Genomic DNA, 25,956 nt, shown 5'->3' with positions numbered 1-25,956 from the left:
AACAGAGGTAAATTTGATGGTCTAGGGCTTGGGAATGAGGTAGAGAAAATAATGAGGAGCAGGAGGTTCTTCCTTTAGCCCTCCTTGTCTCTCAATATCTGCTTACAGTCTCTTGACTTATTTTTGGACTAAAAATAATTATATGAATAAAACAATTTGTATAGGGGCTGGAAATGGTCAGAACAGTTTCCATCTATCGCAGTATTTTTCTGAAGTGGAAAAGGACAGATCGTGTAGGGAACGGTGTAGAGTAGGACAGAGCCGAAGGGATAATTTTCAGCAAATTAAAGCTCGGCAGTTTTGACGGACTCGCTTTATGATCATAAGTAATCCATGTCCACTCGTTTTCGAGTCCACGCAGCATTTGCAGGCAGATGTGAGGCAGCCCTGCCTCCTTCCCCAGCAGATGCCTACTTGCTCTGCCTGCGTGTTGAGCCAGCTGGAAGCTGCGTAGCCATGTTAGCTCTGCCGAGCCTCAGCCATTACACTCTGCTGTCCTCACGTCTTCCTCAGCTCAGCCCGAGCTGACACGGGCTGTGTGGACGATGCAGAGCACACTCTTGTTTGCTTGCAGAAGTTACGTAGATGTGCCTTGTTTTCAACTGCCGAGATGTAAAAATGTTTTAGCGCTCCGGGAACCAGACCTTGTTTTGCAAGATTTATTATAGCTTGCTCGTTCCTTTCAGAAATGTGAAAGACATGTTGTTGCAAAACAACCAAAATATAGTTTTGTCATGTATTTACATCTGACATACACCATCATTTACAAAATGCTGAATTTATTTCTAAACTCTCCATGCATTGAAGTGTAAACCCTAATCTCATGCTGCTAAAAGACGCCCCAAAAGAAATAGTTGCCTTTGCCCCGAAGTAATAAAACAGTCAAATAAAATTTATTGCCAGCTCAAAATGCTACTAACACCTCATTTTCATTGCCAAACTCTGCAAATAATCTTTAATTTGTTTTCTTTTACATATGTGTGCAAGAGCTTAAAGGAAATACTTAAAAAGCTGTATGGTCTGTAGAATACTTCACTCAGCGTGCATTAATCTTTAAATGACTGGCTCACAGGATCATGTAAACTGGATGCTAAAGGAGGAAACATGTTTACTAGACAACTACCTGGGGAACTGGAGGAGAAAAGCACCTGAGAATCTTACAATTATGGATATTTGTAGTTTTCTTTGCATGTGTTATGAATTAATTTTAGAATAAGACGGCTTATTAGAGGAAATGGCATGACAGCCAAGGAGCCTGTATAGCCACGTGCATATAGACTGTGTGTAAGTGGGATGCAAACCTCTCTAAGGAACAGAGCAGCCATGAAGCCCACACTTTTAAAAACCTAGTAAGATGCAGCACCTCAAATCCTGATGAAATGTGTAAGGAATTTGCATGCTAATGGAAATGAGGATCCCTTTTTATGTATCAAGTGTTTAAGAGCAATTGCCTCCTGGCTAAATTTATTAAGCCAGAAAAATCTTGTAAAATTTCTATTGAAGATTTATTAGTCCCATTTGTTTCTTTTCTGTACAACATGAATATTAAACTCAATCCTGCAAGTTTGTCACAGGTGAAACTCCCTTTCAAATTAAAGGAAATTCTGGCCCTGAGCCAAAGCCAGTTAAATACACGTACTAACTTCATGAAGTTTAGGTAGAGGCTCTTGTGTGCAGAGCTTTTTAGGATGGATCCCGGTCTGTGGAGCTTGAGTGAATAGGTTGGAGATGTTTTCAGTGCTGTTTTTTGACATCTCTCATTTTCTTATAAGTTCCTTATTAAAAGCAATGTTTATAAACATCTACATAATCAATTGAACATAATCTGGAATCCCACCAACTAAAATTGCTCAATTATAGTTTTCCTGGGAAAGAGTCATGTCTCCTAAATTCAGTTGAATTCAAGTGTCTGGTCTGAATTAGTCATCTCAATGTCTTCCCTGGCAAACAGGGAGAGACAGTACTTACTCCTCTCCCAATTTATTCAAGGGCCGATGTGGCCCTTTCAGACTAACCACCGAAGTCCTGAACAGCTCCGTTATATGCCTTGTATCTCTTCCAGGGGAGCTGAGGAGAGAGCTCAACGCTCCACAAGCTCTGCTGGGCTGCCCACGAAGATGGGCATCTGTCTGATGATGGGTAGCCAAAGACAGCTACGTTGGATGGAGTTAGCTAGCATGCCTTAAATCTGACTGCCTCCCAAAAGATGAGACCAAACCCTGTTTATTTTTCTTACCTATGTGAGCAATTGCCACTTGTGCTCCCCTTCAAGTATTGCTGAAGTGAATGGAGGAATTTGCTTTCTCTTTACCTAACAATTTGCTTTGCATCACAGCACACAGGCTTCTTGGGGACAGACCTGGCATCAAAGCCTGACCAAAGTCACCCCTGAAATCAAGTGTAGACAAAAAGCACCAAGAACTGGGTCTCTATTTTTGCGTCTTTTAACCTCGTGCAGGACAAGCATGTGTGGAAATTAACACACAGCATCAAAAACACCCCTTGAATTTTCACTTGGTGTATTGCTGTATGTAGCAAATGGGTTTGCCACCCAACTGCCATGCTTGCCTTGGAAGCGGGTGGATATATCTGGTCCATTTTCAGGAAATTTTGAGCAGTGCAGCACCATTAGTTCTAGTGAATCCATAAACAGATTCTTTCAACAGATTTAGACATTTTTAAAGTTGTTTTCATGCAGTTTGAGTAAATGGTGGTAATTTGCTGTTTCCATTTGTAAGATAACAAGATCTGTTCATATCCATTCGTGTTTCCTAGTCCCCTAGGTAAAGACTGAGAAAGCGATGTGGTTCACAGTTGTATTCATTTCAAAAGTTAAGGAAAAACAAATATTGTGATGAACTGTTTGCAATAAATCATGAACATCGTTTTCGGAGAAGTATAGCCATATGAAAAAATGGCCTTGAGTCATAAATCTAATAAAGAAATTGAGAAGGAGAGACATTGGTACGGATAAGGGCATTGAGGTATAAGAGGGGGGCTCACTTGCAGCACCCTAGACTGCAGAATTATCTCTGCATGAGTAAGAAAAGCAAGATCAGGAACCACAGATAGCAACCATCATAGTAGATATGGGTGTAAATGGCATACAGGGGTTTACATTGCTCTCTGTCCAGGTAATGACTGTCTGAGTATAGGGTTCTATAAGAAGTCTGCACCTGATTTCCCAGACTGGTGATTGTTTCATTCTCTTAGAAAGGATTTTCTTTGCTATAATATTGTCTTGAGAGGTAAGGACATTGTACTTAAGAAAAGATGCATAATAATAAACCCAGAATATAAATACCAGACATTACAGTGACCATTAAATATTTTAGTGTGTTTTACTCCTATATATACCAATTGCTTTCTTTTTAATACAAGGATATGCAGCATGTTGCATTAAAAAGATTATAGATTTCCTTAATAATTCCTTGAATACATTAAAATACTATGATTCAAAGAACTGAAAAGAATTAATTTAGTTTTCAAAATAAGAGCTGTCATTACTAGTATTTACATGATTTATTTACTTTGCGTATATCAGTTTTGTCAACTTTAGCCAGTTTAGCCTTTTACTTTTCTTTAGGCTTTTTCCCCTTCTATTTTACTACTCTTTTGCTTTTGCAATGGAGTTCACAGTATTGTTGAAGCATGAAAGTTTTCACTTTCTAAAAGTCAGTTCTTGATCCTGCTTTGAGAAATACAAACCATTCGGTCCCATCTCTTCATATGAAACTCTGTACAAATGTATTATCTTGAGAAGTCTTAGTGTGTCAGTGTCTCACAAATCACTACAACAATACTTTCTGAGGGTCTTAATCAAAACTGTGGCTACTGCCAGCAGAAGAACCACAACAAGGCATTTCGCACTTAGTGCTCACTCTGTCCCCTGCATCCTCCCACCAGTGCTGGGCTCCTTTCAGCTGCTGCCCATGCTGGTCCTTCTTCCTGGGAAGTGGCAGCAGCAGGGCTCGGGAATATTTGCAGCAGTTAGCATGCCCCCTCACCTGCTTTGTGCAGCAGCTTTGACAAGTAGCTTTGTCCTTCTCAAGTACTACCAGTCAAGCTGTGGTTACTTGTATTCCAGAGGGCTTGGCATGCACCTGAACATTAATTCACTTTCAGACAGAATATGAGTTTTGAGTCTAGCAACTATCCCTGAGCAGAGTTATGTCTGTAGAGTAACCTGGAGGCTGTTCTGGAGTAGCAGTCCCTGAATCAATGGTAAGCATTAAAAAAGCACTCACCTTCTGTCATCTTCTACAGCACCTGCTTCTTGTCGTTTAGGTTTCCCAACACATCTCTGAAAAAGAAGAGCTTGGAATCAAATTTGCATTAGATACACTTAAAGCTTAAAAAGCATTGGATAAAACACCTGTGATATTGCAAGGACATTGCTGTGATATTGCAAGGATTTAAAAAACTCTGTGAGACAGTACACGGTATCAAACAGGACACTGGGTTTCATGCTGTGACTACTTTTTGTATCAAGTGGAGGGTTATTATTTCCTATGTTATTTTTGATATGTTGGCATCACCATTTAGTTAACTGTCTCAAGTGTAGATAGATTAGATTATTAAGCTACTGAAGAATAAATGATAATTTATGCAGCCATAAAATCTTCTGAAGATGAGTCGTTGGTTTTATTAAAGCCTAGAAAAGAAACGATCAACTTAGATTTAGATTCTGCATGTTTGGCATGAGCACAAATTCAAAACATAAACTGAAATGTGGAATTTGTAACAAGCAATTTGATTGCGAGCTACACATGAACTGGATTTTGTTGTTGCCCGTCTTGCACCAGGTACTGCTGGCAGCCCAGGGTAATTTCTGTGCTCCTTGCATTTGAATTAAACAAATTCAGTACTCAGGCATCGGTTTTATTTACATGTTAAGCAATTTAGAGAATGCAAAAAGGAATGCAACCACCCCTGGGGAAGGTACTCTACAGAAAATCTGAAACATTTATGAGGAGATGCACATGCACTGCCTATGAATTAGAGCATCTTTAATTTGTGCTCGAAACTGGAAGTTGATGGGGAGCCCTCGGCAATGTGTAGCAGCGCTGTGCATGACTGAAGGGCAGTGTACATTCGCGTGCTCCAGGATCACATGAGAGCACCACGAATAGGTCAGACAGCAATTGCTGATCTTAAAGAATCTGCCAGTGGCCGTCTTTGCAACAGGCCATGCTGTTTTTCTGATGTGGGGGAGACGTGGCTGTCCCCACGCAGAGATCCAGCCGTCTGTTTGGTACAGCAGTGCACAGGGCAAGCACAGGCATCAACAGGCTGCTATTTTCCCCAGATAATGGTAGTTGCTCAGCGTGTGGCCAGCTTGGATTTAAAATCAATTGCAATGAGATGAAGCTGCTAATTGACTGGTGAGGAGTAAGTATTTTGAAAAACTGGTGAATTGCAGGGCGAGTCCTGAAACTGAAGTTTGCTGCTAAGAACACTGAATCGCTGACCTTCACCAGATTCATTTCTGTTCCTTGACTATTAAAAATAATCTCCCTTCCCGAAGAAGATGAACAAGAAATGGCAGTGTTAGGGCTAAAAAAGACAGCATTATGCTATAAACAAAGAGAGGTGTAGAGAACATCTCGTCAAACACATTTTTCCCTGAAATAAAACTCTCAACAACTGAATATTTTAGTTACTTGGGTGGCATGGTGAGTAAACGTACTTGGCCCTTTCATCTTTTGGGCACAAATCTTGGCTTCTGTTGAAGACGAAAATGAGTTTTGGTGGTTTCATGGGAGCAGACATTTGTCTGCATCACAAAACCGTTCACGCTGGCACCACAGCTCGCTGTAACTTGAGTGGGGCCCAGCAAGGAGAGCAGGGGTGCTGCAGGTCAGGGCTGCAGGCAGCACGGAGCGTTGAAAGCTTGCCCAGGCAGCCCACACTATCGGACTTTAGCCAGTGCTATTTACTTCGCCTTCAAGAGCATCTATTTCTCTCTGTCACTTTCCCTGTCTCTCCTCCTCACACACACTTAAAGAACAAAAACATCTTTTATAGAGCTAAGCATTTTAAATAATTTTTCCAAGTCAGAAAGGCAGAGAGACTGGAAAAAATTACAGCACAAAGCTCAGCTTGCAGATGAACGATTGCCTTGTCATCCTAATATCCCCCTTCCTTCCCTTAAACCTCACTGCTGAGTGGGCTCTAAGCAGGGATGTTGGCTGGGCTCTGCTGGGGTAGGTCTCCAGGCGAGGATGTTCTGCTGCCCTGCTCTCATCATGGCATTCCTCCTTCGTGGCAGCTCTCTGCTCTGCGCGCAGCAGATAATGAATGAGTTGAAAACATTTATCTGCATGACATCTGTCTGTCCGAGATAAACTCGTTTATTTTATCTGATGTTATGTTCTGTCCTCTTCTGTTACGTGCCTGAAAGAGGTTTCTTCTGAGGAAAAGAAGAGATCCTGTTACTCTTTCCTGGGAGGGCAGCAGAGCAAGAAAAATGTTTGCTGCCTCCAAGAACTCACTAGAAATGCAGACAATAAGGATTTGAGACTCAGAGTTGCCATCAGCAGTGCCCAGATACCCCAGGTTGTTTTGATTAATCAAGATTGATGCGGAACATCTGCCTGCTGCTGGATGGAGCTCATGGTGGGCTAGCGTACCGTGCTGCAGGCAGTGCTGTGCTGTCCCACCTCATGTCTCCAGCCCTGAGGTGGGTCAGCTGAGGGTGGTCTAAGTGTCCCTGCATTGTTCTGCAGTCTGCCATCGAGACATACCCCGTATCCCATGTATCAGTGCACATCAGTGCAGTGCAGCTGGCATGGCAAGCACACTGAGAGGCCTCCTGAAGACCCCATACGCTTATGAAACGGGAACTTACGTCTTGCATTACTAAGTGTTTTTACAAATGTTATCACAGGAAAAAGCAAGAAAAAAAAATAAAACCCACACTTAAAATATTAGATACTTTGAGTTTAGAGGCCCATTCATCTGCCTGTGCTCTTTTTGTCATCTAAAATTGCTTCACTAAAACTCCTCAGAGCGAGAAAAACGTACATCTGAAATATCGGCTTGCAAAGGCATGGAGGAGCAGGTGACTGCTGATGAGGCTGAGACAAAGCAGTGTGTCCTGAACAAAGAGAAAGAGCTCTGTCATACGTTTTAGAGTGTGAAGCTCTATTTCCTGTTTTGCTACGTGGGACATGGTTCTTGTAACGCACATGTTCCAGTTCACTTGCCCAGCTATTGTGTTCTTCATCTGAAATACAGCCCCTTTGTTACAATACATTTGGTATATGTGATTTCAAGTGAGGACTGTTTTCTGTTAGCGGAGAGTTTTCTTCTTCAAAAACCAGGCAGAAGGTAGCTAAACTTAAAAGTATGGGGAGAACTGGTCTTTTCAAGGAATACTTAGTTTAAGAAGTTGGGCTGAATGAAGGGCTTTCAGCTGGTCAGGAGCCAGGTCTTACAGACTGAGTGGCTTCCAAAGAACAGAAGCGTCTTAAGGCTGTTGCTGAAATTTGGACTCAAAGGATGCCTGACTGTCGTTCTTCAATGCATTTAGGTATGAGAGGCTGAACATTTTTTTGTGCCCTTGAAAATTATGGATTTATAGGATTAAACTGAGCCAAAGCCAGTGAAAGCAGAAGCTATTCAGGTTCCCCCCAGATATTTGCCAAAAAACCTCAATCATGACCTGTAATAGTCTTGGTATTCCAATCTTGTGGTGTTTGCATTTACGCTGTCAATCGTACATAAATTTTGTGATGGTTTTCTGTCATGTGGTAAATACCTTGTGGAGTTAGGCGAGACCACCAAACCTTTCTGTCTGAATCTTTGTCCAGACTTCTGAAACCTGGAAATGTCTTAAACTTTTCTCCTTCTCATAAATCAACAGCTCCAGTTCTCTTTCGTTGTCACACATAAACTAGGAAGTAACTCTTCCTGGGAAGAGACTGCTCCTAGGAAAATTATGGTAAATCCATGTTACTGAAACACTGTTGAGGGCTGGGACTGTTTTTTTGTTCAATGCTGTGAGTGACCAGCAAAGTAACAGGATCTTTGTTCATGTTGGATTAGTCCTACTGCAATAAAAATAACAATAAGCTCTTGGATGCTTTGGCAGCAAGTATTCCCTCTGGCTAATTTTCCAGTTGTACTTACTCATCTGTTTGAAAGTAGCCAAGGGAACTGATCTCCTACAGTTTTTCAGGTCTTACAGTCAGATCTCTTTTTTGGTATGTCTTGCAGGTGGCAAGTTTGATGTACCGGTGGTTTTGAACTCTACCATTGCTGCCTTGCTGCCTCAGTTTGCTCAGGAAAAAATGTGTGAAAATGGGTACCTTTATAGCAGCTCTCAGAGAATCTCAAAAGCAAATCTAGTAACATTGAAGGACTTTCTAGAAACTGTTAGCACATTAGTGTGGGTCAGAATATATGCAGTGTTTTCAAAGAAACTGGAACACTACCTGTTCTCTGCTGAAAAAACTTGACATTCGGACTGCATATTGTAAAATAAAGATGAACTGAGATTGCATTTGTCAGGTTACGTGTAAGAAACAACAGAGACTTCAAGACGCATCATCAAGTTTTCTAGAAGAGCCTTTTGTAGGAAGGAAGGTACTCTCGTTATAGTAAGATCCTCTAGGCGCAAGGCATATGAAATAAAATAGACACAGATTTATAGCTGGTATGCTTTTTTACTTGAGTACAATTAACTTGAAAAAATGCATTAAAACACAGGTAGTCAGTAAGTGTCTGCTGAACAATGTGCTAGTTCAGATCGATGCATCAGGCAGTGTATGACTTCCAGCCAAACATCTTGTTAAATACTTGCAGGATTTCCCATAGCGGATCTTACTTTAATCAAATAATTCAATCGTTTCTTTTCTAAGTACAATAGAAGGGCTGGGCTTGTGTTTACAAAGTGTTCAGTATGGAAATCCTGTATTAATTGAGGTACATTTACTTCACTTAGGACAGTGTCCACATCGTAACTCTTTAAATAAAAGGCCTTTGGCTGTTGCCTGAGAGGCAGTGGCATCCAAAACTGGCCCGTCACGTACAGAGAGTCATGAGGAAATGGCCTGAAAGATGGATAGCGTAGACAGCAGGAGTATGCCTAACTAAAGGATGCAACTCTGTGAATGATTTTCTACACTGGATGTAAAAGAATATAATTTATGAAAGGTAGTTTTATCCCTATGGACGCTATCAGGTGAAGAGGCTGTGTCTTTCTCAATCTATTTTCCAAATTGCACAGGCAATGCCAGATGTTGCCTTTTTGTAATACTGCAGATTCATATAAGCTGTGCTTTAAATTATTATCTTTCTAAGGCAGCAGCTGTGTTTTCTGTGAGTAAACATGATGTGCTTCCACCCAGCCCGGTGCAGGATCTGGAGTTTCTATTATTAACAGTAGAGCATTTAGAGTTTCACATAAAGGGTGTATAAAAGGGAAATATATTATTACTCAGTGATAGTATTATTACTCAGTAATAGCTGACTAAGACTGTACTCCTTAGACTTCCTAATTTTGCTATGCCAGTAAATGCCAGAATCAAAATAAGCCCGACACAGAAGAATTAAACACAGAATCAGCATTTCCTTCTGCAGTGAGTTGGAAGATACATTTTGCTTCTATATTCTATACAGTGAAATCTTTTTTTTTTCCTTTTTTTACTGAATTATAATTCTGCTATAGTTGAAAGGTAATTTTGCCAGTATATTAAATACCTGGCAAAAGAGGTGTTTTAGAACATTTTTAGGTAAATGTAGGTCAACACAAAGGAATCATACAGTTGGAAATATTTTCCAGTGTTTATGTTCAGATGTTCAGACCTGTCTGGCTCCTCTCTATTTGCATGTGTTGGGGTTATAGGCAGTCCGGCTACATTCCACATTGATTTATATAAATATATTACAGATTATTAACCTCCAGCCAAATACCAACAAATTTAACTTTTCAGGAAGACTTGCGACATTTCACAAAACTGATTTACTGTGTACAGGGCATCTACCTTCCATACATGCCACATTGAGAGAATCACAAAGAGGATACTATTTCTGTTTATGAGAAATGTGCTGTTGCAGTCACTAGTTTCCCATAATCATTTAGTAAATATTTGTTCATACGATGATTACAGATTAAGTACAGATAACATTTTTTTTAAAAGACGTAGGGTGATGGTCTCTTCATATCCTGTAACTCTAGTTCCCAAATTATTACTCACTGAAAAGATTCTTTAAGCTAAAAGGAATGTACATGCATCCCTTTTCAAAACATTGTGTCTAATAAACAATTTTTAAGTGTCTGCCTAAAGGTTATTTAGGAAATGCTTTTAAAATGGGTCCAGAACTGTAACATGTTAAATCTGTACCATCTCAAGTGAAGCATAATGCTGTCTTAAATTTTGGTTACAGTCTTCACAGGTAGCTATGCCAGTTCTTATCTTCCCTTGCCTTGTGAAATATTTTGATATTTAAGGTAAGAAGTAAAAACTCATTACAAAACATTTACCTCGTCTGTTTTTCAGATGACCTATTTTAAACGCAGTAACCCCAAAGCTTTGTGTGTGATTTGTTTTGTCTCCAGATCCTGCATAGAAAGTCCTTAGTCCTAGGACAAAGAACAAAAATATTACTTGATAAAATTATCAGAAATCCTGCACTTTCCACAAAGTAAGCAAACATTTATTCTAAGAGAATAAAAGATGCACATAATAAAACAGTATTGCTGCTATGACGTTGACCAAAATAAGAGGTAGTGTTAACAGAGTAGTAACAAATCACTACCTTTGACTTACTATCAATGATAGGTTCTTCAGTTTAACTGTATCTACTTCTTTCTCAATAACTGTATATATATATATTTAAATCTACTGTCACTTAATAAAAGTAACAATTGATTTTCTGCCTCACTTCAGAGGGAGAGGCAGTCTGATCTTTACAGTTTTAAAACTAACTGAATGCACACGTTAGTAAAGTATGTGAGCAGGGGACAGAGGGTTTTCTATTGTGATTTAGTGGAAGTGGGACTTCAAGGAGGGTAATGAAGATGATGGTCACTGGTATGACTATAGGTGAGAAGCACTGAAGGATGGGCAGGCATTTTTGCAAAAGATAAAAAAGAACAGTACGGTAGAAGAAGCGTAGAAGATGAGAGAAATCCTAATTAAAAAAAAAAAGAAAACAATAGAAAATAAGCTAATGAGATAGGAATGTGACATTATGAAGAGCTTTGGAAATGAGCTTGAATTTGATGTTTTGCAACAAGGTAAAATGATAAAGAAATTCCAGTAAAAGGATGATGGAAAATGATGAAGGATTTCTTAGCTGTGGCATTTTGTACTTTGTACATAAAGCTTTTTTTTCCAAGCTGTATCCTGACTCAGAAGGTATTCCTTGCTTCTGGAAACTTGCAGTAGTTGACACAAAAATTGTGTTTCCACCAAAGAAGATTTAATTCTGAACATAGGTAAAAGTGAACATGATAGTTATGTGGGAAGAAAATGAAGGTGCATGTAAGCACCCTGTATCTTTTTTTCTTCTCCTCATAAATGTTATTCATATTGGTTTTTGAAAAGCCGTGTGGTTGATGCAGCGTAGACTGTCGATAAATATCAAGTCATTTTCTGTGTTAAATTCAATTGCTCTGTCAACAAAATATTTTCTTTTCATGTAATTATTTTACTTTCATGAGCTGATGATTCTTACTACTTTATCCTATTTTAGAATCCCCACATGAAAGAGAGAGATGATATTATCAATGTATCAATAGTTATCTGATGAATCAAGAGCTCTTTGCTCTACCTTTGGAAAGTACTTTTTTTTTCATTCTCTATGCTATAAGAAATTTTAAAAGACCTGTGTGAGCTGCAAGGTATGTCTGTACTGGTTCCTTATACTCACCTCCTCTCTTCTTTGTCTTCTCTCAGATTGTTTGATGTGTGCACCGTGTCACGAACAGACAGAGAGACCAAGTTAACATTGGTGTTTGAACACGTGGACCAAGACTTGACTACTTACTTGGATAAAGTTCCAGAGCCTGGAGTGCCTACTGAAACTATAAAGGTATTTCAGAAGAAAGATGCTGGATACTCTTTCAGAAAGTATAAGATAGGAAGGACACAGAGATAAATCATAAAGCCCTTACTCAGGCAAACTGCATTTTAATGGTGTAGGACTTATCAAAAGTGTAGGATCATATCAAAAGTGAGTAAAACCCAGCTTGGGACATGAGTTGCAATGCAACAATCTGTATTCACTAACTGAAGTATTCTCTTTGTAGAAATGTTGTACTTGTTTTTTTCTCTTTTAGATTTTAAATCCCCTGACTCTCTCCCATTTTACTGCAGTCCTACCAAATGTAGCATCTCAAATCATTAAGAATGATCTTTGCTCACAGCTATGGGCAGATCATTGCATTACTGTTTAGTCCAAGACTGCTTTAACCTTCCCTAGAAGGTGGCTGATAGAGTGCTGGATATTGTTAGAATTGATAAGATAAATTCTATGTTTCTCCTCCATTCTCTTTGCTTTCTGTTTCCCCAAGACAGTCCTTTCCTTGCATATCCCTCTGACTAGAAAGGTATCTATACATCTCAAGAGCAGGAGATGTTCACCATGGACTTGTTGGGAGGGTGCTTGAGCTCATTCTCAGCAGAGGACAGAGGAAGTGCTCAAGGAAGGGGGTAGCATGACCAGTTGTAGAAAATGGAAAGTCTCTTAGGAACTGGAAGCATGCTCATGAAGTTTTCCATCATGTCATCTTATACTCTGCATCTGCAAGGGAGAACCTCTTCCCGAGATAGGAATTGCTTGTATTACTGATACTAAAACATGTATTCCAACTCCTCTTTTCTCCTGGGAATTTCACAGTGAAGTGCTACATCAAGGAACATAGTTTGAAATGTTTGACAATATGTTTAGGCCTGGAAAAAGATGCAGAGGGATTGATGTTCCTGCATTTTGACTACCTACCTAACAATTCTTTTGATTTTTCTTTTTCATGATGAGAGCTAATTTATGCTTTCAGAGAAGGATTGCCTTGCATTTGTATAAGTACTTTCTGGAGGTATGTTGTGTCTTCTTAGTCTGGCAAAAGTCCTGAGGGAGGAAAAGATGAGAAAAGAAAACATAAAAACCTGTCTGAAATTTAGTTGTTTTAATATTTTTTGTTAACAGCTTCAAACTTAGGAGTTGTTTGATCTTTCTGTATAAGATGAAACATAACACTGATAAAGATCTTTTCACTTGTATCAAAGTCACAAATGTATAACATCAGCCAGTTCCAGCAACTGTATTTTTTAAGCCACCCTGAGTGGATAAAAAAAAAAAAATTGAAAAAAATGATACAACCTCAATTCAGTCCCAGCAGAAGACTGGAATGTACCTCTTGCATTTGAAGGGCCCTTTTATGTTAACACTTCTAGGGTTCTACAGCCTTCTAGGGCTTTGATGCTACCTAAGGAATCTGTACCTAATGAATCAAAGTACCTAACATGGTAACAGTAACATAAAAGGTAACTGACATCCTATCTTACTAAATGTATCAAAATAGATGGGAGCTGAATGACCGAGCCTCTGAAATTTCTTTGAAATAAATTCCAAGCAATGTTTCACATGAAGCAAATGGAAGAGGTGAGCACTGGATTGAAATGCTTCCAATTTTCTAAAATCCTGTTTTAAATTCAGTCTAGTAGATTGTAGTATGTATGCACAAATATGCATTTCATGGCAGTTTTATACTTGTGAAGGAAAATGTTGGTTTTACTTTTGAAAAGCAAGTGCTATTCTGCTGTTGTGTCATTTCTTGAATTCTGTTTAGGACAGGAATAAAAAAAGAGATCTAGTTAAATTAAATTGGACCTTGTTATTTTACTATTTACGTACCTCATCCTGAAAACACACAGTTTATGGAGGTACTTTTGCTGATAGTCTCTGAGGACTGATGACATGAGGAAGGTTCTCAGGGCTTATTCCTAATGCATTTTGATACCTTTCTAGTGATAATGTCTTTATGGATGTTTCTGGTGGACACTGAGGCAAAGCATAGTTCTCTTGGCTGCAGGGAAGTATTACCATTTTGCAGTAACTGAGCATTTAACCCAGAGAACATACATCGTTAAATGACTAATCTGACTTTTTATAGTTTGGCTTTTGAGGTTAATATGGATTTGTACTTCATTTATTTTCCAGAATTGCAGACAATTTGTGTAGAGTATTTCCCCTTACCACTAGCACAGTACAAAACAACTGCCAGTATTGTAAGACCATCTGTTAAAGTTCTGTGTGTGTCAGCAGCACAGAGGTACCAAATGAGCTGAGTAAGCTCTGGATAGTTTGAGTTGAAGGATCTAATATACTTCTTTGGCACCATGGTGTAAACTCAACAGTTATTAGTGGAACTTGAAAGACATAAAATTACTACGAGAGAAGTATCAGTCCCAGAAGATCCTTTCTCTGTGAATTAACTATTACTATTACGTACCATTTGAGGGTGGGAGACTCAGCTTTTGCTGGTTTGGGGCATTCTGGGGTTTTTAGTTACTAACTGTCAAGGAATATAAGTGACAACAGTACCACTTTAAAAATTTCTATTATGTTTAGAAGATAGTAGTCAGACTGTAGCAGTTCAGGGAAGGTAACCACATAGATCATTTAAACACAACTAACTCTTTTGTCCTAATGCTGCTCAGCAATGTCTTTCCAATGTCTGCATCCCTTCAGCAGGAGTCCTTCAGCAGGAGTCACCCCAGAGGATATCTTAGGAACATATCCATTGGTACCCATAAAATGATGGAAGAGGGGCAGTTCCATTTTGAGGCATTACGTAGTAGCGGGACTGCTTATAGAGGATGCAGGGCAGACCTGCTCAGCTCCCCTCCCTGTCTCCAGAAGCATGAATTCCTATTTCTGTGGCTGTAGCTCCGAGTTATACGTTATTCTAGAAGAAGGTATTTTAATTCTTTTCTAATGAGGTACTTCCATTTTTCTATAATGGAGTGTTCTAGAGAGAGGAACAATGTGATCCCAAATGCTTGTGGACATGGCACTCACCTTTGAAAGAGAACTATGTTCGAGCCTTTAAACTAATTAATATGTCTTTAAATCCTGGATTATAGTCCTGCTTCCCATATTAGACCTAATTAATATTTATTCTGTATGGGATGAATCAGAATCAGCAATGACAACACCTTCCTCCTGTCCTGTCCTGTCCTGTCCTGTCCTGTCCTGTCCTGTCCTGTCCTGTCATCCTCTCCTCTCCTCTCCTCTCCTCTCCTCTCCTCTCCTCTCCTCTCCTCTCCTCTCCTCTCCTCTCCTCTCCTCTCCTCTCCTCTCCTCTCCTCTCCTCTCCTCTCCTCTCCTCTCCTCTCCTCTCCTCTCCTCTCCTCTCCTCTCCTCTCCTCTCTTCTGATCCTCTCCTCTTTCCTTCCTGGGATACTCTTTAACTTTAGGGCAGTTTCTTTGGAAATGGAAGGTATGAGTTCAGTTTCCTTAGGACACATCTGTTAGTCATGCATAGGTCTTTGGTAATGTTAATGCCATTAGCAGTTGAGAGAGATTTGGCTCATTAGGAAGTTTTGTTAGTTGACATAAGGCTTGTGAAAATGGGAATGACACATCTCTGCCACAGAATGGAGATCTTTTTATTTATTTTTTCAAAGGTTAACAGGCCACTAGAGCATTATGATGTGTTAGTCTTTGAGACTGAAGTGTGTTTAAGCTGGATGATCACATTTTGATACAATGCTTGCGACGCTGGTATGTGTTTTGGATCCCAAGGGATTTGGATATAGGTGTGGTTGTTATAACCCTAGTTATATTTTTAGTATGGAAATCACGGGCATGCAAATTAATTGAAGCATGTGCAGTTAAGCTTGGCATAGCTAACCTACTGCAATGTATATAACAATACAGAACTTTAAATTGCTATATCCATGTGATGATTTGGTATATAGAGTTAGGTGTTTTAGGCTTACTGGAGTTTTCTCCAGCCATCTGGCCAAGGAATCTGTACGAATGAGAGAGGATAACAAACTGTTAGCTAGTTTCTTTTTGATTTTAGTAGTGAACAAAGCTAACTTTGCTAGCTAATGTCATTGTAAGTAAACCAGTGGCTTGTAATAGTTTTCTTCATCAGAAAGATGAAGAAATTGTAATTCAGAAGAAAATTGAAGAAAATGTAATTCATCAGAATTACACATGCTAACTGGGCTGTGTATGCTTTCAATCTGACAGTCAGCAGATAAGGGAACAGAACAAAGGTCTTTGGTATAGCAAGTGCATACATTATGTATTGTGGGGTGCTAGAAGACCAGGGAATGATCTACCCTCCTCTGTGATCTAAGAATCACCATGGCATTCACCACAGCCTGGAACAGGGCAGCCTGTAACAGGGACAGAACAGGATTTAAGGTGTATCCTTTTCTCTGGTGTTTACTGATTCCTCACTCAGCTGAATGGCTTTTGTGGATATTGTTTTTCTGTTTCTCCTTTGCACAGGAAGCCTAGATCTCTATCTGATTCAGATATCCAGATTTTGCTATTTAGATGCTACTTAGACCGTACAGCAGTGAACCCCATTTCCTTTTGTGGATTTATCTGATAGTAGCCTATAAATCAAATTTTAAAATATTAACTCAGTCAGTTTTATGTCTTGGAACAAAAGTTGCTGTTACATCCCTGTGCTCTTCCTCTAACTTACGTTACCTGCTAGCAAACCAGGTGGGCTGGCCACGTCTTTGCAGGGCTCTTAGAATATTAATATGAAGATGTTACTTCTCAGAAAGCAAACCAGTGTTTGGTGTTGTGAGGTGAGTCATCAGCCATCTGCCACGGTTGTACCTCCTCAGTTGATCACGTATGAGATGTGCAGCAGATGTCACACAATCATGCAATTCTGAAAACAGCACAAGGTATTCCAGGAAAACAGATTCGCCAGCGCTGACACTCTTCAGAGTGAGGCTGTGTTTTACATCTAAATTAAAAGTCACTCCTTTACACGTAGCCGCACTAAAAAAGAGCTTACAACAATTAATAACAAAGATACTAAGGGAAGAGCTGTTCATAATTTTTTTTCCCAGCAGTATTTTTGTAGAAAAGAAAAAAAACAAAGCTTAGTGGGGAACTGAGAGCCCACAAATAATGGATCAGATCCCCAACTGATGCAGAGAGGTGTAAATCCATTAGCTTCAGTGAAACAATGGCAGTTTATGGCTGCTAAGGATCTTGTTCTTTGTGCAGTATTTTCCAACAAATTTTGTTCTGAAGCCATATTATGAATTAAAGAAGAATTGTGACCGTAAATAAATGGAAAACAAAATGACTGAGCTGTGTTGTTACCGTTGGTTAAATCTTTTTTTTTTTTTCTCTGTTATCCTACTGTCAGGGGTTGGACTGCTGCATGGAAGGGTAGCAAGAGAGAGAGCAGGTGCCCTGCACAAGTGGCAGCTCTGAAGGAACTACACCTTAAAAAGAGGATGTTCTCCAAATGGCGGTGGTGGTTCCCTCTCTTACAGGCGCTGTCATTTCTTTTCCATACTGCTGCTGCATGTCGAGACGCAGCCACGTCTCTGGTGCAGTTGTGGAGGGGGCAATGTACAGGCTGACCGAGGGGCTTGGTGGAGTCATGACTTGAATGAAGAGACTGCTCAGCGCAGGATGTTTTGAAATTTAATGTTGTGTCTGTCCAGTTACTTCCTTCACCTGGGCCATCTTACTGCCACATATTTTAATGATGGTGGAATTAAATATCCCCAAATCCCTACCACTTCCAAATTCAAATGCAAACACTTACAAACTGATGGTAGGGTATAGTTGTTTTTTTGTAATGCTGTGGCCCAAGACAGCCTAGACCTCCGTTGCTTGCAGACTGAGTGCTCACAAAAATGCGAGGCACTCCAATAATTCTAAATCACCCTGTCCTGAGCAGAGTGATTTAAAATCATTGGAGCGCTTCACATTTTTTCAGTTGTTCCAGTTTGGAAAGCAGTCAAGCAACATTGTAGCATAATGCATGAAAGCAACCTGCCTGAAGTAATAATTTTAGTCTCTCGAAACAATGACACAATTACAAATTCTGTCACTGAAAAGACGTCTATCAAGGACTCTCTAAATAGACATCTCAACCTACTTTTCTTTTATGGTCCCAACTCTCAAGGCAGCAGCATGGTCCATTGTGGCTCTAAGGGATGCATCCTCCTTTGAAGTCAGAAGGAAGCCGGGGGGGCTTCATTGTTTTCCATAGATGGAGGGCCAGAAATCATCTTTATTCAGGAAGTCAAAGGGAATTAAGACATTGTAGAGATTCTGAATTGTGGTAAGGGATGGAGAGTCAGTCTTTGGTAGAAGAGCATTTCTAATGTAGTCGTTGCAGAATTGCAGCATTACGGGCCCTGGAAATGAAATGTTGCAATCAGCTCATTTAATTCCTCTTAATTTTGCAGAGCTGCACATTGATGTGATGAAAAAAAAAAGAAAGAAAGAAAAAAAAAAGCTTATGAGTCTACTGTTCTGGATTTCCTTGAGATGCTCTTGGATTATTAGTGACACTGGGTTTTTGCTATTGGAACATCAGTGTGGTAGTGACTGCTATGTGAAATGCTTTGATGACACTGAAAGAAAGAAAGGGAGCACGTGGTAGGAATAATGCTCAAGCAGATGTAAAAGTGGGGCTAGGCTGCCAGGCAGCGTGTCACAGACAGTGCCATTCTGTTCAGCAGCGAGCCAATGGCAGTTCCTAGGAGCGGGGAGGATTTTCAAGATGCTTTCCTTTGTCTCGTTGCGGTGTTGTGTGGTCGCAACTTGTTCTGCAAGTAAATTCTGCCTCGGTGATCAGCAGAAGTGTCACTCATGTTTTCAGAGTCTTCCTCTTCATCAAAGATGAGATGCTACAGTTAAAGTAATTAGGGGAAAGCTGTTGCAGCTCACAGTGTGCTTAAAGCAGCAGCAGAACAATAGACTGAAATGTTCAGATTTACTCATGTTCTAGAGTTTGCTTGCGAGCCATATGTTACTTTTGACAAGTAATTTGAAGGTCATACTGCAGCAGATGTGAGATAGACAGGAGACGTTCAAAGAGCTGTTATTGATTCGTACGGGGTAGATAGGAATCACTTTCTTAATAGCAGTTTCTGCACTAGCAAGAGGTCAGGGCCTTATGTTCTACATATGCACAAAGCTATACCTCACCCCAAAACAAGCAGACAGCACTGGGGAAGAGGAGACAGAATGGCACAAATTGTGATGAGGTAGGTATTTGGGAAACCTGACTTACATTTTATTTACTTGTTGAACCCCAGAATCTAATTGTTGAACTCAGCTGATCTGGGACTAGAAGCATTACTACAGGGTACCTCTCCCTTCTTAGAGAACCCAAGTTATTACAGCTCAGATTCTCAGTACTAGATATTCACAAAGTATCTATATTTATTCATGGCAAATATACAGCTGTGGTGTAAAATAAATATTCAGAAGGTTGCCACAGACAATGCTTAGCTAGCAGAAGATAATACAGTAACCAAATAAATTGTTCCAAAACTCTCTTTTCCACCCAAGAGAAATTTAATACTCTTGCACTAACTGCGTGCACTGCTTTTATGCCAGTGAGTAGGCAGGTTATTGTATCAAACAGTAAAAATTAAGCATATTACTTTAGTGGCACACTGATTTACTCAAGATATGTCGTGTTCATTTGTCTTCCTCCATGACAGATGTATTTAGCTTATGCCAGAAAATAAAGTCCCATACTGGCAGGGATTTTTTTTTTTTTTTGACCTATTTTCCTATGTAGAACTTAAAATTAGCCTTAAGAATTTTTTAGTTATTCATACACATAGGCATATATATATAGTTGCATAAATGCATATGTGCATATGTAATTATTGTACAAGCCCCCTAACATGTATGCAGCAAAAAATGTTGCTATTTCAGCAACTGGGAGAAGAGGAAAGGGAAACTCGGTGATTGTCACTACCATGTAGGAAGTTCATGATCCAAAAATAGCTGTGGGCCAGACAAGTCCAGAATGAGAAACCCAGGTGCTTAGAGAAGAGTCAAAAGTACAATAGAAGAACACAGAAGGGGTGGCCCCACTCCTGTGCTTGGGAAGTAGTTCGGAGTATACCATACTTGTATGTATATACAAAAAGGCATGCTGCACACACACATACACACACGTATACACACGCATGTATACGCACACATGTATACAGATACAGATATCCACGTACACCTGCCGATTCCCAGAGTCCATCCCATAGGCCTCTGTTCCAGCGCACCGTCGGGTACAGCTGAGCTGCATGAGGGCTGTTGCATTAGGTAGGGAATAAAATGGATCCCAGCCGAGACTGCACCTCTCCCTCCTACTCGTGTGGGATCAGAGACCTGTGGAGAGCCCCTGTCCCACGCGCCTCTGCAGGTCCTGGAACAGACACAGTTCCTCCCTCTGCTTTCCATCCTGTGGCCCTCGGGGACAAAACTGCAGAGAAGCACCAGCCGCTGCCGTCAGCCAGCAACATTCAGCTGCTGAAGCGACCAAAGCCAAAACTCCTGACACTCAAAGAACTTCTGGTGGTTTCAACTCAATGTTCTCTGCCCATGCTAATCCCATTTTCTAGTCCTTTCCTCCTTCCATCCTTCCCCTCCACCTGCGTTTTTTCACCTCATGTTCACTCTGTATTTACGCTGTATAACACTTGTTTGTTCTTTCCCTCCCTCCACATCTTTTATCTCCATCACTTTCCATTCCATTTCCCTTCTCCCCTCCTAACTGACTCTACTGCCATTAAGAAATAATACCATGGAACTGTCACACTGTTTCTCCACCTGGGGTCTGTCTTGTCCATTTTATTTGTGAGCTTTTAATGGAAGAGACTGTGTGAATACCCTTGACTGTACAGTGCCCACCATAATAGGTTGTCCTTTTTGGCTGGCCTTTACACAATACCATGTTAAACATGAGTCATGATAATCATACCCTACACCAGCATTATTCAACTAAAATTGTGCTTGTCCTCTGTTCTGCTCACCCCCCACCAAAGCCACACTTCACACATTTACACAACTGCTTCCTTTATGTATCAGTGCTCTGTAATCAGCGTGTGGTTCATGTTACAGTTTTCTCAGGTTTCAAAGTGAAATCAAATGAGCTTTCTTCCATTTTGAGAATATCCTTCTTTTTAAGAAGTCCAAACAAAGACACACATTATTAGTAAGTTCGCAAACAGCTGCCAAAAGACAGAAAATTAAGAATGGAAACACGAGTGAAATAACAGAAATACTGTTTGGTGTTTGCTCTTTGTGAGACAGCAAGGGAAAATATTTGGGGATTAAAATGATTAATTTATTTGTAGTTTTAATAAAGCAGATGTGGTTTTGTAATATTTGCCAATGTCAGTGCTCCAGAGCAGGACTATGGGGCAAATCCTTCTGTGGTATAGCTGTTGGCTTCTTAGGGTTACTCCAGGAGTGAGTGTGGTGCAATGCTATTAGCATCAGTTAGCAAGCAGCCTTTCATTTGTTTTCAAGTAAAGCATGAACAGTTTGCAATTAAGAAAGAGCAAATTACAAAGGCTTAAGCTCCTAGATCAAAATCTGTCCTTAATTTTTGGGCTGGAAGCCTTATCCAAAAACTCATAAACACTAGTATTTTAGGTTCTTTTTACTTCTCTGTTATTGTTACAGCCATATAGTACTACCACTTATGTCAGTATACACAAAACATCTAAAATCATGTTGGAATATATACCTGAGCCTTCTGGTTCAACTTCAGACCTTAAAAGAGAAACCCCAAAGGGAGCAGAGGCTCTGCTCCAGCAAAGCACTTAAGCTTCTGCTTAATTTTATGTAAACAGATTGCTCCAGCTTCGAAGAAGTGAGGTTGAAAGGCTGCAAATTGGAGGAGCTAACAGAGCAGGATCAGTTGTTATCCTTTTTTACTGACCTGATGAATTCCAAAGTTAGAGCAAAGAAGAAATGAAACTGTTGTTTCTGTAGTCTTAGATTAGTCATAAACATGTATTTTACTTGTATTTAAATGCTTTGTCAGATCAAGGAAGTTCCCTCAAAATGTACGTGTAAGCCAATAATCTTTGGAACCAGACTCCTGACTATTTACAAAAGTGTGTCATAGTTGGTCATCATAGTAAAATCACTCAGTAATGGAAAAGGGCTCTGCAGGATCATAGGTTTAACACAATGGCTTGCTTGTTTCTTGTTTTATTAATATCATAACTGTTCTGACCACAGAATTTACCCCATTTGCCTTTGCAAATCTTGACCCTTGAGAATACCCATTTAAAAGAAGCTGGTTTTTACCATTCTGACCAATGCCTAAACACCAGTGCACCATATCTTTATTAATGTTGAACAGTATCTTATACCATAAAGGGCCCATTGAAATGAGAGGATTGATTGCAAAGAAAGTTACTGCTCAACATTTTTCACTGTTGCTAAATATGTGACTTTACAAACAGCACCACTCAGTTTTTTAAATATTTGTAAAATGTCTAATTTCTTTGATCTATGCAATAGGAAGCATTGCATTGTAACTTTAAAATGCCAAAAATAATCAAGACATGTTATCCATCTTTTAAGAGCATTTCTTTTGCAAGCCAATAAATTCAGCTGCTGAATTTTTGTCCTTTGTTTTAGGATGTGACAGTTCTGTTGCATAACTACAATTAAGGAATCTCAGAAGGCTCCAAATGTTACAATATTCTGTGAATGCAAATGCAGAGTCAGTTTTCGTTCAGTTTTACAGCAGGGAAGGGGCACTGGAATGGCAGCATGTTGCCTTTTTTTAACATCTAATTTATGATTCATTCTAAAATATTCTTTCATTTGGAATTAACTTCAGATATTCCTGTTCTGACAAGTAGAGTAAATATTTTAGCAAGGACTTTTTAGAGAGAAATTTTGACAGTAACATACTCCTCCCTTAGTGTTACAAAGGAAATGCTTGCTATCCAAACCCCAACTCGGCATTTTAATGGAAATGGTTCCAAAAGAATACGTAGGATGTTACAAATGTAAAATGCATTTAATGAAAGAGTATACAGATGTCTTTCATGTATTTTAAATAAAAATGTCTAATTTGAGACTTGAGAAACTCAACAGTGATCTTTGAGCCATATGCTTGTTATTACAATAGTATGTTGTGTATAACTGTCATTCAGTGAGAAACAACACAGACCAAAAAGGAAAAGACATATAAAAACGTGAAGCTAAGGGAGGAGAGACCATCTTACAAAGCGTTTTTGATTACATTTTTGCCTTGATCAGAATATATCCCTTTCTTGCTTTTTTGTTTGTTCACATAATTCCTACATATGTTTCTATAGGGTTTATTGAAGACATAGGAAAAGGAGAATAGAGGCCAAGCTGCGTGGGCTATAGTGAACCAAAACTGCAAAGAGATGCATACTTGACAGAGAGTTTAAAATAAAATTAAACCACAGTTTCTTTGCTTGGTTTCTGGAGCAGAAAGTCGCAAAACAAGCAGAAAACTTTTGGTTCTTGATGAAATGGTTAGTTTAGCTTCCTTACCTCAACTGCTCTGAGTATTTCAGACTTTAACCTTCATTTCAATGAAAAGAATTTAAACCTACTTCAAATTAGGCTTATGTCTGTAAAGCTGGGGCCTTGGAAAATGTTTCAGAAGTATCTTTAGCCTTATGTTTGCATTTCGTTCCCTTACAAATGTGGTGGAGGTAACCTTGATTTGCTAGTTAGTAGAGTCACGCTTTATTGTGACAGAAAACTAAGAACAGTCCTTCAGTGAAAATAACAAAGACCTACCCCATGGTGATTGATGAGAATGTTGTACAAGTGAAATGAGCTGGAAAGTCATCATCTTGTCTTTTCCTTTGCCACAGGAAAAGCATAACAGAGAGATTTCTTTTCTTCTGGTCCTGATAAGGAGTCTAACGAAGCATAAGGAGAGGTTACACAGCATGGAAATGTGTTACACCCAGCTGCTCACTAGCTTGCAAAGCTGCAGTAAATAATACAGTTGCTATTTAATAAACAAAAGAAAACAGAAGTCCTTTGATAGTGATCCCTAGCCTCTCTCATTTGTTCTTCTAAAGACACAGTTTGCTTCTTCTTAATTGACTGTCTTTTTGGAATAACATAGAGTTTGATATTGTGTTGTACGATTTGTAATGTTTTCTTTGTTGATAGGGAAAACAAAAGACATCTTTCTAGGGCCTGATTCAGCAAAGTACATGTGTATGTGCTCCAGGTTGTCTGGGTCGTAGCAAGCTTTATTCTCATAGCTTTTCCATGAATGGTTACAGTGAAGATACACAGGAAGACGTGTAGTTTTCTTTTCCAAAATAGCTTAGGTAATCAATAGCATACTTTTTTTTTGCTTGTCACAAGTTACTGTCTGGGGATGTATTTGTCACAAGCTGCATTTGTCACGTGCATCCTTTGTGACATTTTGCTTTTAAAAGATACTGCTTCATGGATGCAGTTTGTTCCACTGATAAGCTCTTTTTACAAGTTAACTTGTACCGTAACTTTAGCTCTTTATGAAAAATCTCTTTGCTTAGAGTTTATTCTGTTTAGCATTTGGAGAGGGTGTTGTGCCTGTGAAACATTGGACACAACCTTCTTCCCTCCCAAGAAGACTGCTGACTCATGTTGTACCTTTCTTCCCCTTCCTCAGTCATAGAGTGGCCGGGGTTGGAAGGGACCTCAAAGATCACCTAGTTCCAACCCCACTGCCATGGGCAGGGATGCCACTCACTAGATCAGGTTGCTCAGGGCCTCAAGCTTCACCCTTACCCCTCAAAACAGAGCCAGTTTCTGTCTGTTGTGCTAACATTACAGAGTAGGCTCATTGCTCTTTGTGTCACCAGAGATGAAGATGCCTCTTTTTTTAAGAACCAGTCAAGTGTTCAAAAGAAAACAAGGCCAGGTTAACACTAATTTACGCTAATGTAAATCAGTGTCAGTCTTCTCAGAACTGGAGGGGCTATGGCCTGTGGCACTTTGGAGAGACTCAGCAGATGTGTGTGACCATAACCCACCACTGCAGCCACTCCTGGGAGCATCAGCCTACCTTTTAGAAACAAAGACATGCTTTGAGCAAACACCCCAGGCGCATCACTGCCGTTTACCATTTGCTGTATCTGCAATCCAGCAATGAGCTGCAGAGGCATGCTAATAACTGGCATCTGCTGAAGTACCTTGCTTGCTAATCACCTGCCCATGGGAGGCAGCAACCCAAAGAGATGAAGTAGGACCACAGAGCCTGAAAGTGAGTCCAGGAGAGGAAATGGCTGAGTGAATATGGGGTGCAGTGAAGGCATGAAGAGAAGGGTCAGAACAGAGGATGGGGCAGGAAAGAGCAACAAGTTGCAATAAGGGAGGAAAGAATGAAGTAAAGAAAAAGGTAGGAAGTCATCAAAGAAAGGAGACAGTAATAGACCCTGTAAGTGGAAGGGAATGGGCAGCCATTCCCCTCTTCTGGTGCTATGGGAAGTTACGCATGCTTTTGGTGAAAACAAAAGGCTTTGTGCACTTGCTTGACTCCTCTTGCAAAATCTCTTCTCTGTACTTTGTCTGTAGAATAAAGTGCCTGCCTGTTCCCCTTGTAAAGCTGTTGGTTCAAGAGCTATTGATTTTTTAATTTAGCGTTAATACAATTGCAAATTAATTGCTTCTGTAAATAGGGAGAACAACTCAAGTGGCTGAGTGCTCCCAAGAAACAATTCTGTTTTTCACTATGTTTGACTTAGGTGTGGTAAGGCATCAGTAAGATTCTCATCCTGGAGAATATTTTGACAGTTCATAAAATGCTGTAACACTATTGCAACTCTGTATGTACAATTCTTGGGTTGAGGCTCCTCATTAAGCTGGTTCCACTGTCCCCTTTCAGCTCTTCCTTGAAGACCATTTCCACCCATAACTTAAATCCAAGAAATCTTTTATTTTCTGTACATCCTTGGTTTTCTTGAAGGTTATTACACCTTT

General features: G+C 39.8%; 1 protein-coding gene across 2 annotated transcripts in view; it reads left to right on the top strand.

The window, feature by feature from the left end:
* CDK6 (cyclin dependent kinase 6) overlaps window positions 1-25,956 on the top strand; it is a 142,620-nt gene that overhangs the window by 18,282 nt on the left and 98,382 nt on the right. For both annotated transcript variants that reach the window (XM_080582567.1, XM_080582568.1), the window contains exon 3: window positions 11,907-12,042. In XM_080582567.1, coding sequence (XP_080438693.1) covers window positions 11,907-12,042 — 136 coding nt within the window. The remainder of the gene's footprint in view (window positions 1-11,906; window positions 12,043-25,956) is intronic.

Source organism: Anser brachyrhynchus, assembly GCF_964034855.1.
Source record: "Anser brachyrhynchus genome assembly, chromosome: 2".
NCBI lineage: Eukaryota > Metazoa > Chordata > Aves > Anseriformes > Anatidae > Anser > Anser brachyrhynchus.
This window is presented reverse-complemented; position numbering and strand designations above follow the sequence as displayed.